Below are 22,717 nucleotides of genomic sequence, written 5' to 3'. Positions count from 1 at the left end.
TCGTGCAGGCTGGAGTGCAGTGGTGCAATCTCAGCTCACGCAACCTCCACCTCCCAGATTCCAGTGATTCTCCTGTCTCAGCCTCCCGAGTAGCTGGGATTACAGATGCCACAACACCAGGCTAACTTTTGTGTTTTTAGTGGAGACGAGGTTTCATCATGTTGGCCAGGCTGGTCTTGAACCCCTGATCTCAAGTGATCCACCCATATTGGCCTCCCAAAGTGCTGGGATTACAGGTATGAGCCACTGCACCCGGACAACAGAGTTTAATTGAGCAAAACACAAATCATGAATTGGGCAGCACTCAGAACCAATGGGGGAGGTTCGAGAGCCCAACTCTGTAATGTATGCAGGGAGTTTTTATAGATAGAACACAGAAGTGAGATACAAAAAAAAAAAATCACAATTAGCTTGATTTTGTTACGGCTTGAGATGTTTGCCTTATGTGGACATGATCAGATCAGTTGGCAGCCTGTGATTGGCTGAGACCCAGCCATTTGTTCCAAAATATAGGTTAAGCTTTTAGCTTGTTTCTGTCGTACATTAGGTTGCAGTTTGTTGTTACCTAGAAACTCAAGGCACAGAGGCAGCCTGTTAATTGAGTTAATTTAACAATTCAAACAAATACTTATGCACCGGTGTTTATAACAGCACTATTCACAGAGTTAGTTTGAAAGCAATCTAAATTCCTTCTTTGTATAGCCTAGACATTTCTCCTGGCCATAAGAAGGGGTGATGCCCTGACACATGCTACAATGTGGATGAACCTTGAAAACATGCTCAGTGAATGAAGCCAGACAGAAAAGGCATTAACCCAGAAACAAACATTGCATTTCCTTGATATGAAATATCCAGAACAGGCAAGTCCATTCATTGAGACAGAAAAGCGACCGGTGGTTGCCAGGGCATGGGAGGAGTGTGGAACAGGTCGTGACTGCTTAATGGATGGGAGTTTTATTTTGGGGTGGGGAAAGTGTTTGGGGACGAAATAGAGGTGGTGGTGGTTGCACAATATTGTGATTGTCACTGAATTGTTTACTTTAAAATAGTTAATTACACGCTATGCTGATTTTATCACAATAAACTATTTTTTTTTTTTTTTTTGAGACGGAGTCTCTCTCTGTCGCCCAGGCTGGAGTGCAGTGGCGCAATCTCGGCTCACTGCAAGCTCCGCCTCCCGGGTTCACGCCATTCTCCTGCCTCAGCCTCCCCGAGGAGCTGGGACTACAGGCGCCCGCCACCACGCCCGGCTAATTTTTTTTTGTATTTTTTAGTAGAGACGGGGTTTCACCGTGGTCTCGATCTCCTGACCTCGTGATCCGCCCTCCTCGGCCTCCCAAAGTGCTGGGATTACAAGCGTGAGCCACCGCGCCCGGCCCACAATAAACTATTTTAAAATTATCTTGTGAAAAACTGTGATGCTTGGGATTTGCTTCAAAATAATGTGAGTGGGGTGGAGGTTCGAAAAGTTACAAAAAAAGAAAAAGAAAAGAAAAGAAAGAAAGAAAGAAAGAAAGAAAGAAAGAAAGAAAGAAAGAAAGAAAGAAAGAAAGAGAGAGAGAAAGAGAAAGAAAGAAGGAAAAGAAAGAAAGAAAACTCTGGCTTGCAAAGAAGAAAACGGATCGACCGTGGATCCCTCTCCAGCTCGAGGGCTGGAGCTGCGGCGGAGGCAGGAACTGGAAGCGAGGCGTCTGCTGGCAAAGGCGGGAGTGCAGGTTCCGCTCGAAGCCTCGGCAGCCGCGGCAGGAACCGGCCTGGACGGGGTCAGGGGGCGCCGCGGAGGCCGGCGGGACTTTCCATGTCTTTCTCCTCGAGCTCGGAAAAAGTTCCCACCGGGGGAATCCCGACCCTCCAACTTCGAGACCGCCGGTTCCGCGCTCGGCCCCCACCTGGACCGAGAGCTGGGGGTTGGGCTGCCGCGCCCCCGGCTCTGTCCCCGCGAGGCCCCGCTCCCAGCCCCACCTGGGACACCCGGGACTCCCGGGACACCTGCGGGGCGGGGCGGGGCCGGGGCGGGCTCGAGGCCGCACCCAGGAGGCGGAGCCGCGAGCTCCCCGCCCACCCCGCGCCCCCCGCCCTCGGTGCGCAGCGGGGCCGACCCTCAGCCCGGCAGCGCCTTCCCGGAGGTGGGAGCCGCCCGCGCCATGGCCGCCGCCCAGCCCAAGTCCCCCGCGGGGGCGACCGCCCGGCGCCTGGCCCGGGGCTGCTGGTCCGCCCTCTGGGACTACGAGACGCCCAAGGTGATCGTGGTGAGGAACCGACGCCTGGGGGTCCTGTACCGCGCCGTGCAGCTGCTCATCCTGCTCTACTTCGTGTGGTGCGCGGGGCGCAGGACGGGCTGGGATTAGGGGAGCTGGGACTGGGGGCGCGGAGCAGGGGCTGGGACTCGGGGTGCTGGGCTAGAGGCGCGGGGCAGGGGCTGGAGCTGGGACTGGGGGCGCGGGGCAGGGGCACCGGGGTCGCCTCCGGAGCCGGCGCCGCCCCTGCCCGCAGGTACGTATTCATCGTGCAGAAAAGCTACCAGGAGAGCGAGACGGGCCCCGAGAGCTCCATCATCACCAAGGTCAAGGGGATCACCACGTCTGAGCACAAAGTGTGGGACGTGGAGGAGTATGTGAAGCCCCCCGAGGTGCGGGCCACCCCCTGCCCCCCGCCCCGCCGTGCACCCCACCCTAGTGGGCGGAGGGGGCAGCAGCTGCCGCCTGGCCGACCGCCCCCTCTTTCTGAGCCCAGGGGGGCAGCGTGTTCAGCATCATCACCAGGGTCGAGGCCACCCACTCCCAGACCCAGGGAACCTGCCCCGAGGTGAGGGGATTCCGCGGCGCGGGGGGACCCTGCCTCAGCTAGGCGGGCCAGCTGTCCCTTGCGGGGTCCTTGACTGGGCCGCCTCCACCCTAGAGCATAAGGGTCCACAACGCCACCTGCCTGTCCGATGCCGACTGCGTGGCTGGGGAGCTGGACATGTTGGGAAACGGTCAGTGTGCGCCAGCTGGGGCTGGGTGGGTGGGGCAGGGCTGCGTCCCCACTAATGCCTCAGTGACCTCTGCCCCACAGGCCTGCGGACCGGGCGCTGTGTGCCCTATTACCAGGGGCCCTCCAAGACCTGTGAGGTGTTCGGCTGGTGCCCGGTGGAAGATGGGGCCTCTGTCAGGTGCACCCGCGCCCCGGCCTGGGGCCCAGCCTCCACTCTGATCCTTTTCCTCTGACCAAAGGCCAAACGGGCAGGGCAGAAGTGACAAGAGCTGGGGAGGGGTGGGGGCCAAGGCCAGGTGGGGACTTTGCGGGAAGAGGGGACTAAACAACCCGTCTGTGCCTCCTCAGCCAATTTCTGGGTACGATGGCCCCAAATTTCACCATCCTCATCAAGAACAGCATCCACTACCCCAAATTCCACTTCTCCAAGTAAGAGCTGCGGGTGTGTGGTGATAGCCTAGCCTGAGGGCTGCCTCCTGGGAATGGGGTATTTGGGGTGCAGGTCTCGCCTCCTGCCGCCTCCTCAGGGGCAACATCGCCGACCGCACAGCCGGCTACCTGAAGCGCTGCACGTTCCACGAGGCCTCCGACCTCTACTGCCCCATCTTCAAGCTGGGCTTTATCGTGGAGAAGGCTGGGGAGAGCTTCGCAGAGCTCGCACACAAGGCAGGGCAAGCGCAGGCAGGGTGGGGCCAGGGCGGGCTCCCGCCTGCAGAGAGGCCCTGGGGTACAGGGGACCAGTCCCTCCTCCCTCCTGACCAGCTGGCCCCGCTCAGGCAGAGGAAAGAAATGCGATCAGCGCAACCCGTCCTGTGTGGCGCTTGCTGAATTATTGACACTGGCCACAGGGCTGGCTGCTGGCACCCCTTGTGCTTCAGACACTGGACGCCCACCAGTACCCCTGAGCTGCCCCATGGGCCCCTCAGTGCATACCTCACATGCAGCCTGGGACTGACCCGGGCTCTCGAGGGGCCTCTCGTGTGCCCTCCTGACCCCCTTCCCTGGCTCCTTCTTGGCAGGGTGGTGTCATCGGGGTCATTATCAACTGGGACTGTGACCTGGACCTGCCTGCATCGGAGTGCAACCCCAAGTACTCCTTCCGGAGGCTTGACCCCAAGCACGTGCCTGCCTCGTCAGGCTACAACTTCAGGTACTGTACTTGGGACACCGCTGTCCACCCTGGCATAGCTGCGGTGGGGTCCCGAGAGGCCCAGTGCCCGTGGGGCAGCCCTGGAGTGCAGAGGACGAGTGGGCACTGGCTTCCAGGCCTTCCCATTCCAGGTTTGCCAAGTACTACAAGATCAATGGCACCACCACCCGCACGCTCATCAAAGCCTATGCGATCCGCATTGACGTCGTTGTGCATGGACAGGTGACTGCACCTGCTGGGGGTGGGTGGCCAGCCCTGCTAGCCTGGGTCTCAGCTCCTCATGCCCCACCCCTCCCTCGAGCCCCATCAGACGCTGTCAGACATTCTGACCACGACCCCCATTCTCCCCAGGCCGGGAAGTTCAGCCTGATTCCCACCATTATTAATCTGGCCACAGCTCTGACTTCCGTCGGGGTGGTAAGGAACCCTCTCTGGGGTCCCAGCGGGTGCGGGGCGTCCACCAGGCCCTTACACACCGGTCTCTGCTGGCCCCAGGGCTCCTTCCTGTGCGACTGGATCTTGCTAACATTCATGAACAAAAACAAGGTCTACAGCCATAAGAAATTTGACAAGGTGTGTATGCCGAGCCACCCCTCAGGTAGCTGGCCTGTGACCCTTGCCTGTGTTTTGGGCCAGGCCCCTCCCCAGCCGGGCCACTGCTCCGAGGACCAGCACCCCAGCCCTCCATCAGGCCAGGAGGGCCAACAAGGGGCAGTGTGTGGCCCAGCCTTCCCGCCCCTGTGGCCTTGCCCCATCTCTGCCCCGTCTGAGCAGATGGTGGACACTCCTGCCTCCGAGCCTGCCCCACAAGCCTCCACACCCACAGACCCCAAAGGTTTGGCCCAACTCTGAGCTCCTTTCCATCACACTGGACTGCAGACCCGGCCTGGTGGGGCCAGACAGTCCCCGGCTAGGGACCTGCACAGTGGACATGGGCACCTCAGTAGCGGAGCATCTCCACGAAACTGGGCACCACAGGATCCCTGTGCAAGGGCTGCCAGCATGCTCTGGCCCCAGGCTTGTGCCCCACCCTGGCATACAGCCCTTGACACCTCCTCCCCAGCTGGTCCCTACAGGGCTGCTCACTTCCCATCACCTCTCACGGCCACCTGGAACCTAAGCCAGCTGAGCTCTGAGGGGCTCTGCTCCTGGTCTTGGGCCCTGGGAACCCCACCCCACCCCACCCCACCCCACCGGCGTTGTAACCTCGAGTCTGCCCAGACTCTTCCCTTAGAAGTCACAACATACTCAGTCCAATAAACCTGTGAGCAGAACCTTCTGGCCTCGTTCCTTGGGGAGGAGCATTGTGAGCCCATGAATATGGGATGTCAGGCCCTGCCGGCCTGGAGCTGGGCTGCATGGTGACCTTTGTCTGGGTCATCTCCCCTCTAAGCAGCCTGGGAGGTGTGCAGGGCACATGTCTGCCTGCCCCATGACCCATGGTCCCCACAGCCAGCCAGGCCATGGCCAGGTCTGCCCAGGCTGGGAGTGCACTGGGACCCAGGCCACCTCCTCAGTGCACTTGCTTCTGACAGGGCCACCCCAGACTCCAAACCAAAGCTGGCTCATCTCAAAATGTGGGAGGGCAGCATGACTCAGGAAGAGAGAAATGGGAGGAAGTCCGGGACAGCTGCACACAAGGAAAACGAAAGCTCAGACTACAGCAGTGCTCAGACCAGTGTTCATTCCTACTCCATGGGTGGGGGCAGGAATGCCAAGATGGGAAGTCAGGCCAGGCGGGGTGGACGGACACCAGCCCGGGAGCCGGCACTAACTGGATCAGGGCCTGTGGGTAATCTGGTTACTGCATCCTCAGATGCTGCAGTGGTTAGACTGGTGCCCACCGGGTGGGGGGGAGGAGCCCAGAACTGAGTGTCATGAAGTCACCTGTGCCAGTGGCAGATGACATCCTGCCTCTGAAGGGAAACCCGGTCTCAGGAGGGCAACACCACTCCCAAAGGTCAAAGAGCAGAGAAGGGTGGGGAAGACGGCCCTGGTCTGACCCTAAAGCCTGAGTTTGGAGTCCTCACCCCAGCGCTATGTTCAGGTGGTGAGAACACGTCTTCTCACGGGCCCCATTTCCCTTGACTGTGGCCTCCCAGCCTCGGGCATCGGCCTCAGGTCACCCCACGGCCGGCACGTGCTGTGTGGCTCACAAATATCCAGCTCATTTTTGGAGAAACTGGCTCTTCTGGTTGAGCCGCTGCTTGGGAAACAGGGCCAGAGCTTCCTGTTTCTGACCCCTCCACCACTACTCAAATGCCCTCAGCTGGCCTCAGTGAACCCAGGCTGACCAGCGCCCACGGCCGCGCCAGGCGACCTCTGGTCCTGCTAGGTGGCCTTCCTGGGGGACGAGCGGCTGTCCCCTGGCCCCATCACTCCTCACTCCCCTGAGGGTTCTCCAGATTCGCTTCCAGGAATGAAGCCCAGTCAGCCAGCCTCCCTCCTCCCCTGCTTGCCCTAATTTGATTTGATCTCCACTCTGGAGGCCTCAGCACTCCTCCATCTGAGCAGGAATCAGGTTTCTCCAGGCAGGCAGCCCAAGCAGCATCCAGGGGCCAGACACATGCCCAGTGGTACCCAGTCCCCTGATCTGAGGCGCCCTGCACAAATACACAGTGAAAACCTAGAGAAACTTCAGTATGAAATACAAATAAAAACAAAGTGTAGCAGCGATGGCCTCGGACAGTAGATGGCAGGGACAAACTAAGGCTGGCTCTGGGCCAAAGACGCGAGCCTCCTGGGGAGCCTGTGGGGCCCCCTCCCTCCTGTGAGGCTCTCGTCTGGGGTGTCTGCATTTCTGATTTACATTTCATACTTGTTTGGTGCCCTGTGAAATTGGCCTTTCTTCTTTCCGCTTCCAGCTGGTCCTGTGTGGAGGTGAAGGACAAGGGCTGCAGTGAGCCAAAAGTGAGGTGCACAGAGGTCTTGTTTTCCTGAGGCTGATAGGGGTTGCCTCTAGACCCAGCTCCATATGAGCAGGGCTCACAAGCCAAAATCCAGATTCTCACGGGTTAGGGTCTGCATTCCCGGGGAAACCAGCCCACAAACTGCTCCTGCGAGGCTGTGGGGCCAGCCCATTTCTCCATGCAAACAGGTGAGACTCCAGCCCCACCAGGGCCTCAGGAACCTATCTCGTCTCAGAGCCCAATCTCAGGGAGCCAGAAGCCCCCAGGGGCTTTTCCTCCCTCTGGGAGGCAGGACAAAGAACTGGGGGCACCTAGAGGACTCTCCCACTCCACCAGGTGTGGTGCAGGAAGCAACAGAGGCCTGGAAAAGCATTCACTGCGTGAGAAACGGCGCCCAGGGCACTCGCATCCTTGCTCATGGCCTGCTTCTTCAGGTGCTCTGGCGAGGCCAGGGCCACATCCTGCTCCCGCTCCCTCCTGTGGCGTCTGAGCTCCCTGAAAATGGTTTTCTTTGGTTTCCTCCCTGTTCCCTGGCCTGGGGTCACAAGTTTGGACAGTCAGGGTGGTCAGTGGTCTGGTCACTGGAAGCACGGGGATGTGGCCTTGGCATCAGGAGGCCTGGCACGGACGCAGAGGCACCCGGGGCCCGGGGCTGGCTAACGGCCCAGCTGTGGGTTCTTCTGCAGCAGCCACTCCAGGGTCTCCAGGAGGTACGACATGCCGTAGTGCTGGGCAATGTTCCGGAAGATTCTGATCTGTTCCATGAAGACCTGCAGGAACAAACAGGCACAGTGAGACCCCAGTCCACTCAGAGGAGGCCAAGGAGGCCAGGCTGAGCCGAGGCAGATGGGGGAGAGCCCACCTGGGTGTGGATGGTGAGGGCGAAGTCCCCCGCGCAGCTGCAGTACACAGGCATGCTGGTCTCCTTCACCCCGCGGCACTTCAGACAGACCTGAAAGAGAGCAGCCCCGATGGGCGCCGGCCCTCCTGCGCTGGCCAGACCTGCCTGCTGCTTCTTTACAGGCTCGAGAGACACATTCGTGGGCCCATCAGTAAGCCTCGAGCCCCCGCTGTGTGCAGCCAGCCCTCAGTTATGAGTAAAATGCACGACCTCATCCCACCCTGCCAGCGCCTTCCCTATACCCACCCTCGCTGTGGGTGTTCCACCCCAGACGCCCAGTACTGAGGGCTCCTCCAGGCCCTGCTCAATCCCTCCATCCTGCAGGCCTGGACACCGTGCACCACCACACGGCAGCTTGGTGCGTCCCCAAGCCTCTGCTCAGATGCCCCTCGGCAAGACTTTCCTGTGGCCGAGCTACGCAACTCCCTCTTCCTCCTTTCCTTCTCTTCACACTTGGGAGTGTCTGCCTCCTTCCGCTAGAATGAAGCACCCACAAGGACAGCTCTTGACCCAAGGCAGGTGCTCAACCAGTGTGGACAGAACAGTCCATCAGGCTCAGGGCATGGACTGGTCTGCAGGGCAGGCCCCTTGGAGGACACCAGGGCGTGCCTCAGGACCTGCACACACCCCGGCTCCCAGGAGTGCACAGAAACCCCTCTGCGGACTCTAGGGCACATGGGCGGGCGGCACGCACTACTCACCAGGTCCTGCAGGGTGAAGGCCATCAGCTTCTTCTGTAGAACTTCCACCAGCATCATCTCGATGGCAGAGGAGTCGTAGGGCGCCTGGCAGTTGGAGCAGAGCCACTGAGGCAGGACCGCCCCATCCTAGGCAGAGCAAGAGTGTGAGAGGTCACCAGCCCAGCCTCCAGACCACAGTGCCATGGGCAGGATTCTCAGGAGAGGAAGGGGTTGTGAGAAGCGCCTGGTGAGGGGTGAGTCTCCTGAGTGCAGCTGCACGCACTCCGGCCTCCCACCTACACTTGAGCCTTCCTAGGACAACATTCTGAACACGGCGTGGGGAGGCCTGGGAAGGGGCCTGTTGCCAATCCGTGTGAGTCAGAGGGGCAGCAGGTGTGACCAACAGAGCTGGAGCTGCAGAAGCCCTCAAGACACTGCAGTGCCCTCGGATGTTCTGCTCCACAGTGAAGGGCCCGCTGGAGCTCAGCCGCACCTCTGAGAAGGAAGAGTCTTTACACAGGTCCAGGTCGCGGCAGAAGTTACAGCTGCGGCAGATGACCTCAGGAAGCACGTAGGAGCAGCAGGGGTCTCGGAACTGGGCCTCCTCGGAGAACTCACCGACATCCACCAGGCGAAGCAGGTCTCGGTTCAGCTTATTCACCTGGTTTGTGATGTTGGTGTCCAGGGACAGCACCTGCAGAGACCACAGCCCACATCGGGAAGGAGCTCCCGGGGCCTCCCTGCTGCTCTGTCTGGACCAGAACCCTCTGGACCTCAGGCTACAGTTTCCTGGTGTCCTTTCCTCCCTTCCTTAGTCCCTTTAGACGCCTCAGCTGACTTCTCTACATTGGCAGTTTTCCATCAGTGAGGACAGGCTTCCCTGGGGAATTTACTAAACATTTAAGGAAGAAATGCTGCTGATTCTACACAGTATCTTTCAAAACACTGAAGAGGAGAGCACTCAACCCATTCTATGAGGCCAGCATCACCCTGATACTAGAACCAAAGACCCTACAAAGAAACTACAGACCAATAACGGCCTGAGCACAGACACAAAAATGCTCAACGAGATATTAGCAAATTGAATCCAAGATCGAAAAAAGAATACATAATCCAGAAATAGACCCACACAGATAAGGTCACTAAGTTATGAAAAAGGGTACAAAGATGATTCAATAGAAAAAGAATGTCTTTTCAACAAATGGTTCTTGAATACAAGCGTATCTTGGAGATATGGCAAGTTCGGTTTCAAACCACCTCAATGGACAAACATCACAATTAAAGGAAATCATACAAATCTTTTGGCTTCTCAGTGCATATAAAAGTTACATGAAGGCCGGGCACGGTGGCTCACGCTTGTAATCCCAGCACTTTGGGAGGCAGAGGCAGGTGGATCACGAGGTCAGGAGATCGAGACCATGGTGAAACCCCGTCTCTACTAAAAAAATATATAAAAAATTAGCCGGGCGCGGTGGCGGGTGCCTGTAGTCCCAGCTACTCGGAGAGGCTGAGGCAGGAGAATGGCGTGAACCCGGGAGGCGGAGCTTGCAGTGAGCCGAGATTGTGCCACTGCACTCCAGCCTGGGCGACACAGCGAGACTCCATCTCAAAAAAAAAAAAAAAAGTTACATGATTTTTGGCTCACGCTTGTTTTCTCAGTACATATAAAAGTTAGATGATTTGTGGTGGCTCACGCCTGTAATCCCAGCATTTTGGGAGGCCAAGGCAGGTGGATGGCCTGAGGTCAGGAGTTCAAGACCATCCTGGCCAAGACAGTGAAACCCCGTTTCTATTAAAAGTACAAAAATTGGCTGGGCATGGTGGCGGGTGCACCTGTGATCCCAGCTACCTGGGAGGCTGAGGCAGGGAATCGCTTGAACCCAGGAGGTGGAGGTTGCAGTGAGCCGAGATTGCACCACTGCACTCCAGCCTGAGTGACAGAGTGAGACTCCCTCTCAAAAAAAATCTATGTGATTTTTTTATTTTGGGACAGGATTTCGCTCTGTCACTCAGAATGGACTGCAGTGGCACAATCATGGCTCACTGCAGCATTGACCTCTTGGGGCTCAATTGGTCCTTCTACCTCAGCCTTCCCAGTAGCTGGGACGACAGGCATGCGCCACCATGCCCAGGTAATGTTTGTAATTGTTGTAAAGATGGGTTTTGCCATGTTGCCCAGGCTGGTCTTGAACTGCTGGGCTCAAACAGTCCACCCACCCTGACCTCCCAAAGTGCTGGGATTACTGGCGTGAGCCACCACGCCCGGCCGCTGTTTGGTAACATTTCACCCACAGTAGAACTTCTTTCAAAATTGGAGTCAGTCCTCTCAAATTCTGCTGCTGCTTTGGCAACTAAGTTTATGGAATATTCTCCATCCTTTGTTGTCATTTCCACAATGTTCACTTTCATCTCAAGAAACTACTTTTTGGCTGGGCGTGGTGGCTCACACCTGTAATCCCAGCACTTTGGGAGGCCGAGGTGGGCAGATCACCTGAGGTCAGGAGTTTGAGACCAGCCTGACCAACATGGTGAAACGCTGCCTCTATTAAAAATACAAAAATTAGCTGAGCGTGGTGGCGGGCACCTGTAATCCCAGCTACTTGGGAGGCTGATGTAGGAAAATCACTTGAACCCAGGAGGCGGAGGCTGCAGTGAGCCAATACCACACCACTGTATTCCAGCCTGGGCGACAGAGCAAGGAGGCTCCATCTCAAAACGAAACAAAACAAAAAACTACTGCTCATCCATGAAAAGCCACTCTTTATCTGTTAAATTTTGTTCTGAGATTGCAGCAATTTGGTCCATCTTCAGGCTCCACTTCTAATTCTAGTTCCCTTGCTGTTTCCACATCTCCAGTCACGCCTCCCACAATAATCTGGAATCCCTCAAAGTCATCCATGAGGGTCAGAATCAACTTCTTCCACACTCCTGTTAATGTTGATATTTTGACCCCTTCTCCCATGAATCACAAATGTTCTTAATGGCATCCAGAATGGTGAATCCTTTCTAGAAGGTTTTCAATTTACTGTGCCCAGTTCCATCAGGGGAATCACTATCTATGGCAGCTACAGCCTCATGAAATGTATTTTTTAATAATAAACACTGAAAGTCGAAATTGCTCCTTGATCCATGGGCTACAGAAGGGATGTTGTGTCCACAGGCACGAAAGCAACATTCATCTCCTCGTATGTCTCCATCAGAGCTCTTGGGTGACCAGGTCCACTGTCAATGAGCAGTACTATTTTGGAAGGAATCCTTTTCTGAGCTGCAGGTAGTGGCCTTAAAAAACTGAATGAGCATCGGCTTCGACTTAAAGTCACCAGTTGCATCTGCCCTAACAAGAGTCAGACCTCTGAAGCCAGGCTCTGAGGCGTCCTCTCTAGCTATGAAAGTCCTAGATGGCATCTTCTTCCAATAGAAGGCTGTTTTGTCTACACGGAAAATATGTTGTTAGTGTAGCCACCTTCGCCAATGATCCCAGACAGATCTTCTGGAGAACTCGCTGCAGCCTCTCCACCCGCACCTGTTGCCTCATTTGCCCTTTTATGTTAGCGGGATGGCTTCTTTCCCTAAACCCCATGAACCAACCTCTGCCAGCTTCAAGCTTTCCTTCTACAGCCTCACCTCTCAGCCTTCATGGAACTGAGCAGAGTGAGAGCCTTGCTCTGGATTAGACTCTGGCTTGAGGGGATGTTATATTTGGTTTGATCTATCCAGACTCAACTTTCTCCATATCAGCAGCAGGCTGTTTCACTTCTTTATCTTTCATGTGTTCACTGGAGGAGCACTTGTAATTTCCCTCAAGAACCTTTTCTCTGCAGGTGACTTGGCTAACTGGTGTGAGGCCTATAGCTTTCAGCCTATCTCGACTTTCGACATGCCTTCCTCACTAAGTTTAGTCATTTCTAGCTTTTTATGTAAAGTGAGAGATGTGTGACTCTTCCTTTCACTTGAACACATAGAGGCCACTGCAGGGCTATTAACTTACCTAATTTCTATAGTGTTGTGTCACCAGGATTGGGGAGGCCCAAGGAGAAAGGGAGAGACGGCAGAATGGCCAGTGAGTGGAGCAATCAGGACATGAACAACATTGATTAAGCTCACTGTCTTCTATGTGCACAGTTCATGGCGCCCCAAAACAATTGCCATAGAAGCATCAAAGGTTATCATGGCTGATATAATAATAGCGGAAAAGTCTGAAATATCCTGAGAGTTAACAAAATGTGACACAGACACAGTGAGCACATGCTGTTGGAAAGATGAGACTTGCTCAATACGAGATTCCCACAAACCTTCCATTTGTAAAAATACATGTAACCACTTTGACGCACAATAAGACAGGATATGCCTGCAATCAGATATCCCATGCAGAAATATGGACTTGGATTTACAGCATGCACACTGTAAAAAAATTAACTCAAATGGATAAAACCTAAAACGTCACCAAAGAGGACAGACACCAGGACAGCAAGGAAGCCCATTAAAAAATGCCCCACAGCTGGTGTGGTGGCTCATGCCTGTAATCCCAGCACTTTGGGAGGCCGAAGAAGGTGGATCACTTGAGGTCAGGAGTTCAAGACCAGCCTGGCCAACATGGTGAAACTCCGTCTCTACTAAAAATACAAAAAATTGGTGGGGTGTGGTGGCAGGCACCTGTAATCCCAGCTAACCAGGAGGCAGAGGTTGCAGTGAGCTGAGATCGTGCCACTGTACCCCTGCCTGGGCAATGAGAGTGAACCTCCATCTCAAAAAAAAAAGCCCCACATAATTAGTCGCCAGGGAAATGCAAATCAGAAACACAATGCGATACCACTACACACCTACTGCAATAGCTGCAATTTAAAAACCCAATAATACCAAGTCCTGGTGAGGATGTGGAACTGCAACTCTTGCCACACACTGCTGAGACCCTGACACGGTGCAGCCACTTCAGAAAAGAGTTTGGCAGTTTCTTATCAAGTTAAACAAACACTTAAAAAATGACCTCAGAGAATTGAAATTTATGTTCACACAAAAAGCTACACCTACGGAATGTTTATAGCAGCTTTGTTATTAATCACCCCAAAGTGAAAGCAACCCACATGTCCTTCCACCAGTGAATGAAAAGCAAGCTGTGGTTTGCCCACACAACGGACACTACTCGCAACAGAAAGGGAGTTCTGATACACACGAGAGCGTGGATGAACCAACTGCAAGTGTGTTTTGCTAAGAAGCCAGATCCAAAAGGCTGCACAATATGTCTCTACTTATTGTGAGGCTCTGGGAGAGAAAAAAAATGCAGGGATGGAGGACACACCAGTGGCTAAAGGGTGTCAGGTGAGGAGGGCAGTGCGGGGAATGTTTTCGGGCGGTGACTATCCTGTATCCTGCTGATGGTGACGCAATTCCATTCATCTAGGAAACATCATGCAACTGCACGCCACAGAGTACATTTTACTGTATATAAATTACACCTTAATAAAAATAAATTTAAAACATGTAAAAGTCAATAAAGGAATTAAAATGGTGAGCTAAAAACACTTCTTCACCACAACCAGACCTTGAGGCCGTCACCTGATCTCCAGTGTAACCTTAGCCGTGCGTGAGATGCAGTTTGCTGGGAAGGCTGAGTGAGGAAATGGACAGTGAAGCACTCTGCTCTGTAAGGGCTGACACCCGCGGTCGTTATCTGGTAATATTATCCCTCCTTGGACTCAGCCTGCCTTTCCCAGGAAGGCCTCAGCATCCGAGCAAGTTCTCATCTCATCAGCTCTGGGTCCTGGTCCAGCCTACTGGTCTCCGGTGACCCATCCTCCCAGCCGGTGGCACTAGGTGTTCAGCTGTGCCTTCACCAACACACCAAGCTCATCCCCCAGGGTCTTTGCATCCTCCCTCCTCCCGCACCTGGTCCCAGCGCCCCTCACAGGCTCCGTCCCCACAGCACCGGCACCTCTGAATGGCCCTCTCCCTTCTCGGGTGGGCTGGCAGCAGACAGGCCCCACAAGGCAGGGCCTTTCCTGTCTTGCTCACACCTGAGCACAGATGCCGCAACTGTGGCTGCATGTGACAGGGACATGATAAATGTTGGTGGAATGAACAAGTAACTTACACCTGCTCCTCACCTTGCACACGCTGGCACCCTGACCTTACACATGTAGGTACCTCCCCCTTGCACAGGCGAAAGCCTCATCCTGCATTCATTAACATCCTTACCATGCACAGGTATGTGGGTGTCCTTATCTTGCACACACACGCTAGCAGGTTCACGGTGCGTTACAGCCTCACCTTGCACACATTTACATGCTCGCCTTACACATGTACGTCAGTGTCTTCCTCACATGCACACTGGCACTCTCACCTTGCACACGTATTTGATGAACTCCAGAGCAGGGTTATTGAGCAGCAAGTGGGAACCGGGGAGCACAGGAAACATCTCCGAGAGCTCAGTGGAGTTCCGAGAGCCTGTGACTTTCTTCTGAATCTTCTGAGTGATGGTGAAGAAGCTCTGAGTGAGTTCATTTGCGACATAATCCTGAGAGAAGGTGATCATTCCTGGAAGTATAAGGATGCTGAGAGAGGGGTCTGGGACCTGTCTGGCACTGGGGACCTCCCACCTGGGGGACTGGCACCGGGGACCACCCATGGCACACAGAGGAGTCAGGTCACTGGCACATGGCAGTGTCCTCAAAAGACAAAAGAGTGCTCACCGGGAAGGGCTCCGGCCGCCCCCTCGGCCTCCTGGGAGAGCTGGCTGGCCCCCCTCCTCCTCACGGGGGTGCTTCCTGGAGCACTGCGTCTCAGCCCATCCTTCATGCAGTGGTACACGGCCACAATGTATGCTGTGGAGAGGCACACACACCACAGGCCCTGAGTCAGGCTGCTGTAAACACCCTAGAATCCGAGGGGATCCATGGCTGGTCAGATCGCCTCACAGACGAGGCTAAAATGTCATTGTTAATAATCTTATTTGCGGCCTTTAGATGAGCTAAAAGTAAATTAGAGAAGTGAGAAGTGGAAATGAGAAGGAACACTCGCTGACACCCGAGTTCATTGTCAGAGAGAAAACTGTGTAAATGGGGCCATGCACACTAAGCCTCTCACCGGGTAGCGCGTGAAAAACAGCTCCCAACACAAGCAAAGGCAGGGCCCCTGGCATCAGCAAGCTTCTCCAAAAGCTCCTCCGGGCCTGTCACCTGGCACTTACCTTTTTTTTTTTTTTTTTTTGAGACACAGTTTCACTCTTGTTGCCCAGACTGGAGTGCAATGGCGCAATCTCGGCTCACTGCAACCTCCGCCTCCTGGGTTCAAGTGATTCTCCTGCCTCAGCTTCCCGAGTAGCTGGGATTAAAGGTGTGCGCCACCACACCTTTTTTAGTATTTTTATTTTTGTAAATATTTTTGTTTTGTTTTGTTTTTTTTGTATTTTTGTATTTTGTATTTTTAGTAGAGATGGGGTTTCACCATGTTGGCCAGGCTGGTCTCAAACTCTTGACCTCACATGATCCACCCACCTCAGCCTCCTAAAGTGCTGGGATTACAGGCATAAGCCACTGTGCCTGGCCAACGTGGAACTTTTCAAAAGAGACTTAGAAAGTTGCAAGAGACAACTGAGAAAGTTAAAGACTCAAGGACAAGTAGACAAAAATATAAAATGATCATCAACGAAGGCCTCTGTGACTGCATCCGCCTGTGTGTGCACATCACAACCTGCTGTTTTCACTTAGGGGGTTCTTTAACTTAGGGCTCTGAACTACAAACAGTGCTTCCTCGATACACTTCGTCTGCACACTAACCTGCATAGCTTGATTTGCAAAGGCTAAGCCTGCAGACCTAAACCAAGGCATAGGAACTCTCCCACCAGAAAGTTAGGCCTCACAGACCAGCCAGGGGGCAGCTGACCTGACCCAGGGGTTTATCTTCAGCTACTGAACGTGCACACACACAAATGTTCCCTGGGAATGTATGTGACTGAGTTACCGAATCAGATGGCAGGAGCAGAGCTAGGAAACCCCTCAATGACACGGCCAGGGGCAGCCACTCCCCATGGAGTTTCCTGAGAGAGCAAGGCCTGGAGGGAAAACAGTCACCCCTCTCCGGGTCCACCAGTGGAACATGCCTGGAGCCGGGAGAGGAGGCCCCTGGGCTCACAAAGTCCCAACTGCTGGGCACGCTCCGCCCAATCTGATCGATCTGATTTTCCCACTGCCTCCCTTCTTGCGACACCATGGCACAGGAGCCGCATCTACTAACCATGAGTCCCTTTAGTAGGGGATGCGCAGCCCTGGGCTCTGGGCTTACCTGAAACAATCATGAGGAAGTAGTTCTGGCAGGAGGCTGCCTGTGGCAAAAACTGCAAAATGTTCCAATTGTTTTCCAATAAATCCTCCACGTTGGATTCCTCCACCTCTTCCTCCTCCTCCCCATCATCCTCATTTTCCTGCTCATCCTCTGCTCCCCCTGCTTTCTGGGAGTCTTGCTGTAACACACGAGACAACGCGGCTGTGTTTGCACCATCGCGGCCTGGTAGAGGGGTAGGATGCCACAGCGAAGGCTCCTCCAACCTGAGTCCATCTGCCCCGTTTGACCAGAGGCCTTCCGCACAGTCAAGGCATCTCCTGGAGCCTGGGTGCATCCCCCAGGGTGGCTCCCAGTACAGAGTGCTTTGTGGGAAGCGCCTGGCACACAGAAGTGCTCGTGATCTGGGACTGCGAGCTTCACTCTGCTCTTCCAGAGTTCACTTTAATTACTGAACTCCCACCCCACAAGGACGAAAGAACCAGCCAGAGCTTCCCAGTGACTGTTCTCTCCTCTGAGTCCATGAATCTCCTGGGACGGCACGACCCCATCACAGACCCAGCCTCCTGTGCAGCCTGTGTTCGTGCCAGGGCACCATCCACATCTGTGTAGACACTGACACCCACTGCCACCTGCCCTGACCACACGCTGATCCCCTCCTCAGAGTGGTCTACACTACCTGAGTTTCTACCCTCCCACTTTCTTCTGAATCCCTTCAATCAGGGTTTGTCCCCCAACTCCAACCAGAATCTCTCCCATCCAGGTGTCCTGGGCAGTCCTGGCTTCATCCTGCCAGCTCCCAGAAGTGTCTGCCTCCTTACAGAGGGCTTTCCCTCTGACATCTGAGCCCCTGGCCCTTGTACCCACAGCTTCCTCTCAGTCCTCTGTGAGGGCCCCTGTGGAGGACACAGGCCTCCTCTCAACCCACCCAGCCAGTCTCTGGCCACTCTTGCACCAGCTGACCACCCACGTCTCAACCTTCAACCTTGCAAACACCATGAGTCCCAGCCAGACGTGACCCCTTCCCCAGACTGCTCCTGACAGCCGCCTCCACTCACCCGCAGCCTGGCCTGCACCTGGGCATTTGCACACATCCAATCCGCTGGCCCCTTGGCTCCACTTCAAAGCCCACCCAGGACCTTCTCACCAACCTCGCTGCCCAGCATCTCCCTGACACAGGCACTAAGTGGCTTTACCTGCCTGTGCCCTCCGATGGTGGATCATCCACCTGGGGCCAAGAAAGCTCCAACGTCACCCACACAGAACCTCCCATCCCCATGAAAGCTGAGGCCCTGCCCTGCCACGCCCAAGTTGCCTGGCCCTGCCAGCTCTCTGCCTGCATCTGCAACCACTGCTCCACTGACTTGTGCTTTGCCTCCCTAGTGACCACCTGCTGGAGGCGCCTTATGCTCGCACAACTATGGTGCACTTCATCAGCTCCCAGATTCCCTGTCGCCACCTCACGGGCCTCCACCTCTCTGTTGCCCATGGCAAGCCTTGCCCTCACCAGGGCCGATGCCACACTCCACACTGACGTGCTTGTCTGCACATGGTCCCTCCCCATGTTCATGAGGGCAGGATGTGGGTGCAGTGTCTGCTGCTGCACAGCCAGGCCTGCCGGGGCCCTGAGCACTCAGCACTTGCTGCAGGAATGAACGCGACCCCCAAAGCTGGCTCCGGTGCCGCACTGCATCTCTCTTACCAGTCCACAGTGAATACGAGATGAAACTTTTCCTTTGATTCCGCCATAGTTAGATGGATCCATCCAGAGAAGAAATTCCCAGCATCGAGAGAAAGAAATTGTCAAAGAATGGAAGATCTCCTTTGAATGGATGCTGCAGAGGAAGCATTGAAGACACTGCTTAAATGAAATCGAACTTGTTCTCAACTTTACTTTTTTCCCCTTGTATCTATCTGTGCCCTCCACTTACTTAACACTGAATTTGAAAGTTCATTCAGATCACATCATCCCTCAGGCTTCCTAGGGAAATGTGGTAAACATAAAACTAAGGAGGCCCACCAGGCCCCGGGAGCTGGCGCCACAAAGAGAGCTGGGTGCCTCCTCGTGCTGGGGACGGCCCCAGGGCGTTCTGACTCTGCTCTGCAGCCTCAGGTGACCTGCAAGCTGCAGGTAACCAACCACAGTGCTTCCCACTGCCAAGCTCTTTTAAGCTATTGTCATCCTTGTCACTCCTCAGTTAAGCCTCCCCAGGGCTGACCCAATCCTCTGCACGTTAGATCCATTTAAGGAAAAAAAAAAAAAAGAACAGGCCAGGCATGGTGGCTCACGCCTGTAATCCTGGCACTTTGGGAGGCTGAGGCAGGAGGATTGCCTGAGCTCAGGAGTTCAATACTACACCAGGCAATGTGGCAAAACCCTGTCTCTACAAAAAATACAAAAATTGGCTGGGCATGCTGGCATGCACCTCTAGTCCCATCTACTCAGTGGGCTGAGGTGGGCAGATAGCTTGAGCCCAGAGGTTGAGGCTGCAGTGAGCCATGACTGCACCACTGCACTCCTGCTTGGGTGACAGAGCAAGACTCCATCTCTTAAAAAACAAACAAAACCCGAAAAAATGGAAAAATAAACAAAGAAAGAGAGGAAGGAAGGAGGAACATCCTAAATCACATATGTTCCCCCTAACTCTGCCCTTCACGCTAAGGGAGAATAGCAGCCTGTTTCCTGACACGAGCAACCCCGGCCTCAAGTACAGGGCACCCCTGGAGCTGCCCATGGCCAACGTGGGGAGAGGCACAGCCTTCCCATTATCTCAGCCATGCTCTGAAATACAATTCTAGCCCAAGCCAGCTTTCCCAGGCACACAGCGTGACCACTGACCATCAAGGCTCATCTTGGATAGACATAACGGGCCACAGTGGGTCTGCTGGAGGACAACAGTGGTTTTGTGTTTCAAATTAATCCAGTGCATATGGTTTGATTAGGAATGAAAGTCTTACAAGTTCTACCTTCCTACTTCTCAGTGATAAGACCTATTATCAATTTAGTGTCAGCCTTTTCTGCAGCGCCCCCAGATGCTACCCCTGTAACCATGCAAAGACCAGACCCATGCAGACTCTCTGTGCCTCCACAAGCAACTCCCCTCTGCGCTCAGAAAGGGCTGCATTCATACCCAGGGTGAGCGCACCTGGGAGGGAGCTTCCTACTATTAATGGAACAAAAGTTGCTGGTGGAGATTTTTCTGTTGCTTTGTTTTCTATTTAGATTTAAATAGTGCTGAGTGTGTGAGAACCACAGCAAGGCCCACGAGGGAACCTCAGGAACATGGCCTGGAAGGCAGGAAGTCAAAACCACAACACCAGGCTCTGACAGCTGAGAGCTGTGCACACCTGAGCACCCGGGAACCACACCACTCCACTCGCCAACACTGACGTCTATGAAAGGTTTACACGTCAACACTTACGGGGTGCATATATTCAGGGCACCTTGAATCTGTGCCTCCCATGGGGAAAACAAACAAACAAACAAAAATCACTGTGGAACCTTCTTAGCAAAGGCAGGCCACTTCCTGAACTTGCTCAACTCAAGCTGCACACCTGCGTGGCCTCCGATCTGCTACCACGCACGGGTGGCAGTAACCCCCTTTTCACGCTGCTTGGATTCACTATGGTGAGTCCTGCGCTTCTAAGGACCTCCCAGCCCACCCCGGAGGACAGCTGGCACCTCAGAGGGTCATTTTAGCATCCTTCTCAAAGCCACAGTGCTGCATCACCAGGACCAGCCAGCCGCACCTGCTGGTGATGTACTCCACGTAAGCGATGGCATCTTCCACACGGCGCTTCTTTGTACAGAGGATGATGCGGTTGAAGTTGGCATAGATGACTGACGACCCCAGGCGCTTGAACTCAGCGATGAGCCTGTGGAGCAAGTTGAGAGTCCGTGGTGGAGACGCCACAGCCGTGGAGAGCCAGAGGGCACCCGGAAAATCCATGAGGGAAAAGAGCTGAGGGTCCTGAAGCAGAAAAGCCTCCGAGATACACTAGAACCCAGAAGCTAATGAAGAGCAAAGATTTCTGCATGGCAAAAATCCACCACAAACAAAGGCAAAAGATAACCAAAAACAGGAAAAAAATAGCAAATTCTTATCACAGAAAAATGGCAACTTTTTGTATGGAGACAACTCATTCGATGTTTAGTAAGAGAAAAACCACCAAACTACAGAAAAATAGACAAAGGACTAGAAGAGAAAATTTGACTTCATTCGTTGTAAGAATCCTAGGACTGCACCGAGAAGCACTTTTATCCCAGCAGTTGGGTAATAATCCCCGGCCATGTTGGTGAGGCGCGGCCAGGGAAGAAGTGTCCACAAGGGGCCTCTGTGGGGCCGCTCTGGTGAAGTCCATCAAATCAGGATTCATCCCGAGTTATAACACCTGTGAGACCTGCAAGAGGGCTACGCCCCAGAAGTTACCCCACGGATCTATCTGCATGAGCTCATGCACGAAGCCTCTCACTGATTTGCTATTTGTAACGACGGCACTAGGCTGGAGAGAGGCTAAATGTTCTTTCATATGGCATGTCCTCACACAGATCTCCTCACAGAGGCATATTTTCACTAAAACAACAAGGCACACAGCAATACAATGTGTAGCATGACTTTGTGCAGGAAAGGGGCAGGAGAGGAGGTGCCACCTAGTGTTCTCTGCAGGATGTGCAAGCGACGCTGCAGCAGCAGCTGCGTGTTTCTCTAGGATCCTCTGGATTGTTATGCTCCACAAACTCAGAAATAGACTACTTATCCCAGAGGCACTGGCTGGCCACGTCTCTGGTTCTGGGGAGTAAGGGACCAGCCCAGCTGAGGACGCGGTGGACAGCCCAGGGAGGAGGAGCACTCACTGCAGGAAGAGCTTCTTCATCATGTTGTGGAGTGTGCGGTGCAGGGCGGGGTCATGAAGCAGAGAGGATGGCGACCGAAGCCAGCGGTAGAAGTGCATCACCTGGTTGTCTGCGTAGATGTTGTGGTACTGGGTGATCTCCTTCACCCAGCCCACGACCATGCTCTTCAGGATCCTGAAAGAGAAGGTGCAGGACACCCTTGTACCCTCAGCCTCCCACGCTGCTGCCACATGGGATGCTCCAACTGAAACGGGCACAGGTTTTCCCTACATGGCTGGGTCCAAATTCGTCACTGTCGCCTCCCCTTCTCACTGTCCCCACCTTAAGTCACTGTCCAAATTCCATCCCTTCACCCTCATGCCTCATCTGTTTCTTTCCATTTCATTCCTTAAACTAGTTCAGGCTTCACCACATCCCTCAACATAACCTAAACTCTGTGTGTTCTGAAGCAGGATGGGAGGGCAGCACAGTACAAGGCAGCAAGTGTGTGACGGGCCAGGGACCCTGAAAGGAAGGACACAGCAAAGCCACTGCCTAGACATCAGAACACCACACTAGGCTGGATGCAGTGGCTCACGCCTGTAATCCCAGCACTTTGGGAGGCCCTGGCAGGTGGATCACCTGAGGTCAAGAGTTTGAGACCAACTTGGCCAACATGGTGAAACCCCGTTTCTATTAAAAATACAAAAATTAGCTGGGCTGGTGCATGCCTGTAATCCCAGCTACTCGGGAGGCTGAGGCAGGAGAATCGCTTGAACCCGGGAGGTGGAGGTTGCAGTGACCCGAGATGGCGCCACTGCACTCCAGCCTGGGTGACAGAGTGAGACTGTCTCAAAAAACAAAAACAAAAGAAAGCAAAACATCACCATACCTACATGGCCTCAGCTGGTCAGAGACAAGAACTTAGAGGCCTCTCTCCCGCCTAGCAGGCTGGGCCCTGTCTTCCCGCCACTTCCTTTAAATGGACCATTCAGG

General features: G+C 54.4%; 2 protein-coding genes across 5 annotated transcripts in view; one reads left to right on the top strand and one right to left on the bottom strand.

Moving 5' to 3' along the window:
- Positions 1 to 2,144: 2,144 nt before the first annotated feature.
- On the top strand, positions 2,145 to 5,004 carry P2RX2 (purinergic receptor P2X 2). 3 transcript variants are annotated; one of them, XM_032168221.2, is made up of 12 exons: positions 2,145 to 2,317; positions 2,494 to 2,629; positions 2,734 to 2,805; positions 2,899 to 2,974; positions 3,055 to 3,151; positions 3,322 to 3,402; positions 3,501 to 3,639; positions 3,993 to 4,123; positions 4,255 to 4,345; positions 4,475 to 4,540; positions 4,619 to 4,696; positions 4,898 to 4,975. In XM_032168221.2, exons 1-12 carry the CDS (start codon positions 2,145 to 2,147, stop codon positions 4,973 to 4,975), a joined length of 1,218 nt encoding a protein of 405 aa, XP_032024112.1. The 3 variants fall into 3 exon arrangements, with proteins under 3 accessions (XP_032024112.1, XP_032024110.1, XP_032024109.1); XM_032168219.2 differs by having other exon boundaries at positions 4,619 to 5,004; XM_032168218.2 differs by having other exon boundaries at positions 4,475 to 5,004.
- A 1,750-nt stretch (positions 5,005 to 6,754) lies between these two features.
- POLE (DNA polymerase epsilon, catalytic subunit) overlaps positions 6,755 to 22,717 on the bottom strand; it is a 59,502-nt gene continuing 43,539 nt past the window's right edge. The window contains exons 40-49 of one of the 2 annotated variants that reach the window (XM_032168217.2): positions 21,743 to 21,916; positions 20,638 to 20,763; positions 18,590 to 18,722; positions 16,891 to 17,068; positions 15,300 to 15,431; positions 14,951 to 15,144; positions 9,107 to 9,307; positions 8,635 to 8,760; positions 7,895 to 7,984; positions 6,755 to 7,802 (exon numbers count right to left, since the gene is read on the bottom strand). In XM_032168217.2, coding sequence (XP_032024108.1) covers positions 7,689 to 7,802; positions 7,895 to 7,984; positions 8,635 to 8,760; positions 9,107 to 9,307; positions 14,951 to 15,144; positions 15,300 to 15,431; positions 16,891 to 17,068; positions 18,590 to 18,722; positions 20,638 to 20,763; positions 21,743 to 21,916 — 1,468 coding nt within the window. In that variant the 3' untranslated portion in view covers positions 6,755 to 7,688. Of the gene's footprint in view, positions 7,803 to 7,894; positions 7,985 to 8,634; positions 8,761 to 9,106; positions 9,308 to 14,950; positions 15,145 to 15,299; positions 15,432 to 16,890; positions 17,069 to 18,589; positions 18,723 to 20,569; positions 20,764 to 21,742; positions 21,917 to 22,717 lie in introns of those variants that run through there. The other variant, XM_058425171.1, reaches the window with a different exon arrangement.

Source organism: Hylobates moloch, unplaced genomic scaffold (genome assembly GCF_009828535.3).
Source record: "Hylobates moloch isolate HMO894 unplaced genomic scaffold, HMol_V3 SCAFFOLD_12, whole genome shotgun sequence".
NCBI classification, from domain to species: Eukaryota; Metazoa; Chordata; class Mammalia; order Primates; family Hylobatidae; genus Hylobates; species Hylobates moloch.
Note: the sequence above shows the minus strand (reverse complement) of the source record. Positions and strands in the feature narration are given on the sequence as shown.

Excerpts from the sequence above, each read along its gene's own strand:
- P2RX2 (XM_032168218.2), top strand. The coding sequence starts at position 2,145 with ATGGCCGCCGCCCAGCCCAAGTCCCCCGCGGGGGCGACCGCCCGGCGC. Across the intron at positions 2,975-3,054 it reads GCTGGACATGTTGGGAAACG|GCCTGCGGACCGGGCGCTGT; the intron begins GTCAGTGTGCGC and ends TCTGCCCCACAG. Across the intron at positions 3,403-3,500 it reads CCCAAATTCCACTTCTCCAA|GGGCAACATCGCCGACCGCA; the intron begins GTAAGAGCTGCG and ends CCGCCTCCTCAG.